This window comes from Miscanthus floridulus, chromosome 8 (assembly GCF_019320115.1).
Source record: "Miscanthus floridulus cultivar M001 chromosome 8, ASM1932011v1, whole genome shotgun sequence".
In the NCBI taxonomy this organism is placed as follows: Eukaryota; Viridiplantae; Streptophyta; class Magnoliopsida; order Poales; family Poaceae; genus Miscanthus; species Miscanthus floridulus.
This window is the reverse complement of record NC_089587.1, coordinates 84,716,444-84,726,523: the sequence shown is the minus strand read 5'-3', so window position 1 is coordinate 84,726,523 and position 10,080 is coordinate 84,716,444. Positions and strand designations below refer to the sequence as shown.

At 44.0% G+C, this 10,080-nt stretch overlaps 1 protein-coding gene and 1 pseudogene across 1 annotated transcript; both read left to right on the top strand.

Moving 5' to 3' along the window:
* Positions 1–3,155: 3,155 nt before the first annotated feature.
* LOC136473923 (L10-interacting MYB domain-containing protein-like) lies at positions 3,156–4,117 on the top strand (annotated as a pseudogene).
* Positions 4,118–6,802: 2,685 nt separating this feature from the next.
* Positions 6,803–10,080, top strand: LOC136472816 (probable monogalactosyldiacylglycerol synthase 2, chloroplastic). The gene is made up of 8 exons (XM_066470521.1): positions 6,803–7,318; positions 7,525–7,701; positions 7,876–8,033; positions 8,178–8,319; positions 8,435–8,659; positions 8,839–8,901; positions 9,030–9,104; positions 9,390–10,080. Exons 1-8 carry the CDS (start codon positions 6,992–6,994, stop codon positions 9,648–9,650), a joined length of 1,428 nt encoding a protein of 475 aa, XP_066326618.1. The 5' UTR covers positions 6,803–6,991; the 3' UTR covers positions 9,651–10,080.

The following is a 10,080-nucleotide window of genomic DNA, read 5'->3' as shown; positions in this document are numbered from 1 at the left end:
AGAGATGTCACTAGGAGGTGGAGGAGATTTAGCTTTTCGATTTACCTTCTCACCCTTTGTCATAAGACAAACGTGAGTGGAGCGGTGGTCATCATCATCGGACATGTTGTTGAAGAGCCTTGATGTAGAGGATGACTTTTGAATAGCCACGGTTGCAATCTTCACATCCTCTTCACTTGACTCTTTAGTTGAGTCCTACTCATGCCCAATGTGTGCCTCTCCCATTTGCTTGTATCTCTTTTTGTACTCATGCCTACCCTCATTGTTGTCCTTCTTATATTTGTTCTCTTTCTTATCATAAGGACACTTAGCAATGAAGTGCTCTGTGCTGCCACAATTGTAGCAAGTCCTCTTCTTCTTATTTGGGAACCTTCTTTGCACTATTTTGTACCCATTCTTTTTCAACCCCTTGTGATAGCTCTTCATGAACAAAGCCATGTCATCAATCTTCATATAATCAGCCCCATCATCTTCATCTTCACTTGAGGATGAACTTGGATCATCATTTTATGGAGTTGACTTGATTTCCTTGGGTTGACTTGTTGATGCTTGCTTGCTGCCCTTTACCTTGTTGGAGATGCCTTGATTGCTTAATTTGTTGGCCTTGAGAGCTACTTCCTTGATCTTCATGCCTTCTAGCTTGGCTTGCAACTCACCAAGTCTTCTCCTCTCATTAGCTTCTTCTATTTGCATGTCAAATGTCAACAATCTTCCAAGCACATCATTAGGTGTGAAGTGCTCAAACTTCTTCTTATCCCTAATCAAGGTGACTACGGTCTCATTTCTTGGTGAGTAGGCCTCCAACATAACCTTCACAACTTTGTGATCATCAAGCTCATCACACCCATAGCCTCTAATCTTGCCCACCAAGGTCATTAATCTATCAAACATCTCTTATGGCCCCTCTCCATCTATAATTACGAACCTATTGAGCTTGGCCATCAACAAATCAATCTTTGCTTTCCTCACTTTATCTACACCTTCATGTGCTAGATGCAAAGTGTCCCAAATCTGTTTTGCAACATTGACATTCATCACTCGGTTGTACTCATTTCCATCCAAGGCACTAAGGAGAATACTTGTGGCTTGGCCATTGAGATGGACAGCAGCTAGCTCTTCATTTGTTGGCGCTTTGGGATCTTCTGGTGGCTGTAATCCATTCACCACAATCTCCCAAAGACCAGGGTGAAGACCTACAAGATAGGCACTCATTAAGTGCTTCCACTTGGTAAAGTTTGTCCCATCAAAATGAGGCAACTTTCCTGCGGGTACATTGACAAAGGACCTTTTGTTATGGTTAGACAAATAAGAATAATTAAAGGATACGGTGTCATATGTGTTCTTGTTGTTGTTGCTGCCCTTGTCCTTGTTATCCTTCTTTTTGTCCTTGCTCTTCACCTCCTTGCTATCTTTTGAAGCATGGTATGATACATCATCATATCCATCGTCCGAGCTACTAGAGAGCTCACTAGATGATGCATCATACTCATTCTTCTCTTGCTCTTGAGTTCTTGCTGCCCTTCTCTTAGCTCTTGCCTCTCTTGTGATTCTTCTTTCTTCTTTTCTCTTCTTCTTGTCTTTGAGACGCTGCTCTTCCTTCTTCTTTTCTCTAGCTTCTCTTGTCGAGATCTTTGTGGCTTTTCTTTCTTTTCTTGCCTTTCTTCTTTCGGCATCGGTGGTCTTGGGTTCTTTGATGGTGGCATCACTTGCTGTGGACATGGACAGCTCGCTGCTGCTGTCGACATCCTCAACATGTACACCACTTGCGTTCGCAACGCGAATGTTCTTCAAACCTTCTCCTTCTTCCATACTTCACGCGGTGAAGCGTATGCGAAGCAATCTCGCTCTGATACCACTTGTAGGATCTACAGGATGACAAAGAAGGCCTAGAGGGGGGGTGAATAGGCCTATAAAAATTTAACTCAAAACTCTATTAGAACTGAGAGCGGCACTGCCGGCCTTATAGGGCGGCATTGCCGCTCTATAGAAATTAATCTAACACAGTTGAGATTTAATAGATATGAACCTGACCTCACTAGCTGCTTAATCCTGCAATATAACTTCAAGATCCAGTTCGAAGACTGGATACCACAAAAACTTCACACAAATGTAAATCGAGCAACTAAACCCTAACAACAGCTAGCAACAAAGTAAACAACAAGTATAATCAAGATGAAGCACGCAAGACACAAGATTTATCCCGTGGTTCAGCTCACCACTAAGGTTTGCCTAAGTCCACGTTGTTGAGGAAGCCACAAAAGGCTTGAGCTTGCCACAAAGGCTCGCCTTACCCTCGTTCTCAAATCAAGAGAGTAAACTCTTGAAGTGAGGGGTGATTTCTTAGCTTTCGAATGAGGTTACAAACCTCCTAAGGCTGCCACATAAGTTGGCAAGCACAAGGGCGACGCCTAGTCGGCTAGGAGTAAGCTCCAAGAGTAATAAACCCTAGAACCACCGGCCAAACGTGAACCAAATACTCTTAGACTTTGGGAATCAGTGGATCTACTCTCTAATCGAGTTTTGCTGCCTTTTCTCTCAAGTTTTGATGGTTGGAATCAAGAATTTGCTTAAGGGATGGAGGAGCAACAATGGAGGAGAGGGATGAACTTTGGTTCTATCTATTTTCGAGCAGAGTGACTCAGTGAGGAAGATAACCGTTGTGGGCCGGGTCTGAGGGGAATAAATACCCCTTGAGCCCAACGGTCGGTTAAGGGCGGCACTACCGCTCTTAACAGGGCGGCACTGCCGCTCTAGCCAAAACAGGTAACATGATCTAAAATTTGGTTGGCTGTTTTGACTAGGTGAGATGATGTAGATCTGTGAATTTGAGCATCTGGTTCAACAGTTGACCAACTGTCCTAAAATCCCTCTTAATAGTACAGCTTTCTCTAAACTCAAATTCAAAACATAAAAGAATTTAAACCTTTTTTAAGCTAGGTCTAGCCACCTTTCTTAATTAGGACACCTGTAACCTATACATCATCCTCATTCTTTGATTCCCTGCTTGTCATCTCGATAAACCTCATTAGTTCTCTAATTTGGTCGTCATCAATGCCAAAACCCACAATAGGGCTTGATTGCACTTATAAGTATATTCCAGTTGAAATTGCTCAGCATAATGAGAACCTCATATATGAAATTTGTGAGCTCAATAGATGCCTAAAATTGATTAGAACTCGGAGAACACTCAAGTGTTGTGTATGTTGTTTGCTGAACAAGTTGGAAAAGGAAATCGGCCAAACACACACTTGAATGCACTTGGTTATACTGAGGTTGAGAAAGGATTCAAAGAAAAGACTGGAATTGTGGTTACCAAGATTCAGATAAAGAACAAATGGGACAAGTTGAAGGAAGATTTCAAGGCATGGAAGAAACTAATGCTGAGGCAAATAGGGACTGGTTGGGATCCTATAAAGAAGACTATTGCTATGGATGATGAATGGTGGAAAAAAGCTAGAGCTATAAGTTGGTTCAAAAATTTTGCTATATTTGTTTTCCATATGTCAAATCTATTGGTAATACTTATAATAATATGTGTTGTTTTGCTTATTTCAGGACATTCCAGGTTGTGGAAAGTTCAAAAAGAAGGGCCTTAAGAATGAAGATGACTTAGGCAAGTGTTTTGTTGACATCACTACTATTGGTATTGATCATTGGTCTCCTCATGTTGTGAATGTTGAAGCAACTGAAAATGTTGATGAGACACAAGATGAGGCAACCAATTTTGAGCCACAAGATGATGATGTCATTCCTGAAACACAAGAGGAGGATATTGGTATTTCTCCTCCACCTGCTAGTGGTAAGAGATTGGCTAGGCCTATTGAAAGAAGTGGCAAGAAGGTGAAGTCTGGAAATGCACTCCTAATTTAAGAAGCAGTAAACAGTATGGCAAGTTCAGGCAATGAATATGTTTCGAAGAGACATGAAAAATACTCTATTGATGAAGTGATGGAGGTTGTGATTGCTTGTGGGGCTGGCTATGATAGCAATGAACATTACATTTGCAACTGAACTGTTTGTGAAGAAGGAGCAAAGGGAGATGTTCATGACCTTGCCTACTAATGAGATTAGGTTCAATTGGCTTAGGAGGAAGTACAATGATAAATATGAAAAGTAGAAATGGTAGTGAGAGTATGGCAGTTGTATGCTACATTTTATTTTTGTCGCATGTATACTACATTTTATTTTCTTGCAGTTCATTTATGTATGGCAGTTGTATCTTACATTTCATTTATGTCAATGTGCACAAGAGGATTAGGAATGACAAGAGAGCATATCCATATTTTAAGGATTGCATTGGTGCACTTGATGGAACCCGTATTCGTGTGTCTTTATCACCTAAAGAACAAGTGAGATATATTGGTAAGACTGGAATTGCAACTCAAAATATGCTTGCCGTTTGTGATTTTGATATGCGCTTCACGTATGTGGCTACGGGTCAACCGGGTTCTTTGCATGACACTAGTGTATTGTACCATGCATTGGAAGCAGATGTAGATGTCTTCCCACATCCTCCTCAAGGTAAATATTTTTGCTTACGTTCTTTTTCATACTTGAATGCACAAACTTATCTTGTTTTACATACTTGTAGGCAAGTACTATGTTGTAGATGCGGGCTATCCTAATCGTCCGGGGTACCTAGCTCCATACAAGGGTGAAAGATACCACTTACCCGAGTGGCATCGAGGTATGGAACCAAATACTCCAAAAGAGAAGTTCAACCATATACACTCATCTGTTCATAATGTTATTGAGCGCTCATTTAGAATATTAAAAATAAAATGGCAAATTCTTTACAAGATGCCCAGTTATTTAATGGTCACACAAAAGAAGATTATTGCAGCTACCATGGTCCTACACAATTTCATACGTGAACATGCTAGTGTTGATGTGGACTTTGCTAATTTTGATAGAGATCCTACCTACATGTCTACTATTTTAGAAAGGTACAACAAGTATGCCGTGTCTCAACATGCCTCCGATGGATCAACTTCGAAATCAAGCTTTGTGTCTATGGACACCTTTCGTAATAATATGGCTACATCCATCGCCCTAGCATGGAATTAGTGCAATAATTATTGTAACGACCTTATTTTGGAACTATGAACTTATTTCATAATTTCAGTTCTAGGCAAATGACATGTAATTTATTATTATTTTGGACTCCACTGCATGTACTTTCATTTCATATTTGTGATAAGTAGTTCAAGTCGAACCAGGGGCAAGAATGACAATCTACCCTCAAACTCATCTTTTCTGGAGCTGGAGACACCCTCCCAGCCAAACATCATCATCAGACAGCTCCAACTCCACCCAGAGCTAACTCCACCTGGAGTTCTGGAGTGAAGCAGCTTCACCCAGAGTTGGAGTCATGCCAAACAGGGCCTAAGAACCCCCCTGGAATGAAGGAGGAAAACTATAGAATTTCAATTTCTAAAGAATTTATTTCTTGTAGCAGCCTTTGGTTGATAAGAATATGTCATAGGAAAACTAAAGGAAAAATTCCCTTCCCTCTGGTTCCATATGCACAAGCACAAGGAACAATGACGAACAATAGCTATGTTCGCTTTGCTGAAAAACCAGGCTGAAAAGTACTGTTCGCTGATTTATTGTGAGAGAAAAACAAGCTTGGCTAAAATGAGTGGCCAAATTTCATAGTTTAGCCATTTTTTAAAATAGAAAACTTCTCAAAAAAGAAGAGGTCTACAATAACCTTACTATTTCTCATCTTTAGATAGCTAGTGCCCTGGTTGGCTTTATATGGCCACCTAAAATCAAGGAATAGTCAGCTTGCTATTTTACAGAGACAGATAGCATATCTATTGGAGCTAACTTTTTGCTATAATAATGCTAAAATAGCCTTCAAAACAAGGATAACTAAATTGTTGATGTTGCTAGGACAGGATACCACATTCCTATGTTTTGTTCTTAAACAAGGTTTGTTCTTAAGATTCCTTTAGAATTTTTAGTTTATTCTTGTACCCTGCCACACACATAAGTTTACAGAAAATTCGAAGACGTTCGGCCGGTACAGATTTCTACTGTAGTTCGGCTGATTTTGGATGATTCAATAATGTTCTGTGAGAGAGAATAAACTGAAACAAGCTGAAACAATCCAAGACCAGATCAGCTGAACACGCGGTTTGTTCTTAAGGTATCATGTTCTTAAGGAAATTTCTGTTACTTCTTATTTATCCTAATCAAGTAGTAGTGTTGAATAAAGAAGTAACATGAATTGGTTCTTAATATTTATTTAAAATTTCTTAGTTTTTTCTGTACTCACCCTAACACATAATCTTACACAATTATTTAGGTTTGCACATGCATTTCTACCATATTTATGTGTTTTCTCACCTGTGTTCCAAAGGGGGACTTAAGTAGTATGTACTGGTTTAGACTAGCAACACAAAATTTTACATATTGATCAAGGGATTTTCTCATTTGAAATGAGAAATAGAACACCATGTTTTGTTTCGAAAAAATTATTTGTGCTTGTGAAACGGAAGTATCAAATACATACAAAAATGGCATCTACTGGTTTCGGCTAGCAACACAAAAATTTATCATACTGATAAAGACATTTCCTCGTTCAAAATGAGAAACAAAGCGTCATGTTTCGTTACGAAATAACATTTCCGTGCTCGTGAAATGGAGAAATCAAATATTTCTGAAGTCACGTTATGCCATAGCCTTGGAGGATAATTCCAGTATCTAGGAGGGAATATTACGCGTTTGATTCCAGGACCGTTCGCTAGAAAGAAATAATAAGCAAGATGACGAGGTACCAAAGTGAAAGAAGTAATCCATCTCAGCAGCATCTCCTCTGTCTCTGCCTCTCTCCTCCCCCTGCTTCCCACGCCTCGCCACCTTCTCCACGCGCGCCGCCTTGCACGCCGCGCTCTCGCCGCGCGTGTGTGCAACAGCGAGGCTCCGTCCACGCCGAGCTCGAATACCTAGGCCCCGCAACCCGCGCCGGCGCCGCCAGCCCGCCATGGTGATCTCGGTGGCCACTCCCCGCCGCTCCACCTCCATACGCGACGCCGTGCTCGGCGGCGGCGGGCGCCAGCTGTACCAGCCCCTCCGCTGCGCCTTCTACGACTGCGCGGCTGGGGGAGGTGGCGGTGGATTGCCCGGGGATGGCCTGGCCGCCGCGCTCTCCGAGGAGCCCACCCGCGTCTCCGCCGCCGGCGGCGGCGGCAAGCAGAAGCAGGCGGCGAGGAACGTGCTGATCCTGATGAGCGACACCGGCGGCGGCCACCGCGCCTCGGCTGAGGCCCTGCGCGACGCCTTCCGCATCGAGTTCGGCGACGCCTACAAGGTTCGTCGTCGTCTCTGCCTTCCCGCCCAATGCTCCAGTCCTTTCGAACTCTTTTGAATTCTTTCTTCGAGAAGAAGAAATCGATCGACGATCGAGCTCCAAATTCTTCAGCGAACATTTTGGAGTTTTCCCCTAACAAAACAAATAAAGGATGGATGAAATATGAAGTCGATAGATTAGTTTGCTGGTTGGATTGCTTGGCGCAGGTGTTCGTGACGGATTTGGGGAAGGAGTACGGCGGGTGGCCGCTGAACGACATGGAGCGGTCGTACAAGTTCATGATCCGACACGTGAGGCTCTGGAAGGTGGCGTTCCACGGCACCTCCCCGCGATGGGTGCACGGCATGTACCTCGCCGCGCTTGCCTACTACTACGCCAAGTACGTACGCTTAACTCGACAGACGACAGCCGCAGCATTGCATTGCCTGATCATACACCATTGTTGCTGCTGCTGCTGGTCTTCTTGTTTAGTTTAATTTTCTCACTGATTCAATTCATCCCTGATGCACATGTTCTGAGTTATTGTTATCGACGCAATTGCAAATGGATGCTGCGAGGTGGTGGCTGGGATCATGAAGTACGAGCCGGACATCATCATCAGCGTGCACCCGCTGATGCAGCACATCCCGCTGTGGGTGCTCAAGTGGCAGAGCCTGCACCCCAAGGTGCCCTTCGTCACCGTCATCACCGACCTCAACACCTGCCACCCGACATGGTACGCACATGCATGCTAACCACTAATCACCACTGTGCTTGCTTCTCCTCCTCCTCGTCCTGTGCAGTGCAGTGTTGTGCATCAGCCTCGCCATTTGCCAACTAGGAGTTTCTAGACAGTCTTGCTGACATCGGTTTGGTTCAGGTTCCACCACGGCGTGACAAGGTGCTACTGCCCGTCCGCCGAAGTGGCAAACAGGGCCCTGCTGCGCGGCCTCGCCCCGTCCCAGGTCCGCGTCTTCGGGCTGCCCATCCGGCCCTCCTTCTGCCGCGCCGTGCTCGACAAGGTACGAATTCTGATCGACCTGCATTGCCTTGTCATGCCTTGCCTGGGACGCCGGCGGCCGACGGCCGACGGCTTACTTTACCTTACCTCTGCTGGCTGGCTCGCATGGTTCACAGGATGAAGTGAGGAAAGAGCTTGGACTGGATCCTCGGCTGCCCGCTGTTCTGCTGATGGGAGGCGGCGAGGGGATGGGTCCGGTGGAGGAGACCGCGAGGGCCCTCGGTGAGGAGCTCTACGAGCACCGGAGACGGCGCCGGATGGGGCAGGTCGTTGTCATATGCGGCAGGAACCAGGCGCTGCGGTCCACCCTGCAGTCCCTCAGATGGAAGGTCCCTGTCAAGGTAGGTACCATGCATGTCTGCATGAGAATGAATATGCCGTATCTAGAGCATGAGGATGCCTTGTTTAGATGCGCATTTCGGATGGATGGATACCTCTGCATTTTTACGGTTTGGATGGAATTGGAACTGCTGGTTGTGGTTGCCTGACGTCTCAAGCTCTTTTTGTCTTCATTCATCAGATCAGAGGGTTCGAAACACAGATGGAGAAGTGGATGGCCGCCTGCGATTGCATCATCACAAAAGTTTGTCCTTGGCTTGTGATGCTTTATCTGATCTGATGACTGTTTATTTCGGAGTACTAATTGCTTGCTTGCAGTGTTAGTATTTTGCACTGACTGAATGACATGCATGTTTTTTCTGGCATTTGCAGGCTGGTCCTGGTACAATTGCAGAGGCACTTATAAGAGGACTTCCTATTATCCTGAACGACTTCATCCCAGGACAGGTCAGTGTACCTCTGTCTGTTGTTTCAGTATATATTGTGGAATTTTCAGCCAGCCTCTACAGCTCTACTACCCCATCAACTGGCAGCATCACTAATTTGGTTTACTGAAATTATTCTTAGGTTAGGTGGCTGACTAGTTCTACAAGCATGTAGGCCACTTGAGAGTGACTGTTTCTGTATTTTATTGGCTTTTCTTATACCTTACCCTAAATTGTTTCTGTAAATTGGTTCTTTGCATCGGTGTATAAGAATTGCAAATCAACAGCTTTTGCTCTTATTATGCAGGAAGTTGGAAACGTGCCTTATGTCGTGGACAACGGTGCCGGTGTGTTCTCCAAGGACCCAAGGGAGTCGGCAAGACAGGTTGCGCGCTTGTTCAGTACAGAAGAGGATGAGCTCAAGAGATACTCACGTAACGCGCTGAAGCTAGCACAACCCGAAGCCGTGTTTCACATCGTCAAGGACATCCACAAGCTCCAGCAACAACCAGCTGCAGTTACCCGGATCCCCTACTCGTTGACCTCATCGATTCCGTACCATATATGAATTCAAGAATACTTTTACAGTTACATATTCTGCGTACTGGATAACCTGTATATACATAAGATTGGCATTATTCCTTAGCCTAGCTTGGAGTAGCTCTCAGTTCTGTTCATACATGTCAAGTTGTCATCTCAATAGGAATTGAAGTTATTGAGCTGTCTGAACCTTGTAATCTGCTGACTTAAGGGTTTATAGGAATTCCTAGAGGACGCATGTGGCCTATAGTGATACATGAGTGATCTTTGTGCAAGTCCCATAAAGAACTATCAACTAGCTATATAGCTAACTTGATCCTTTATGTCGGTTCTTGTTATTATGTAGCAGTATTTGGTGACGGGGATGTGCAATGTATTTCTCGCTACTGAATATGAATATTATTTGAAAATAAGTTGCATATATATTGTGACTAAGAATGTTATATTTCTATCCTTTA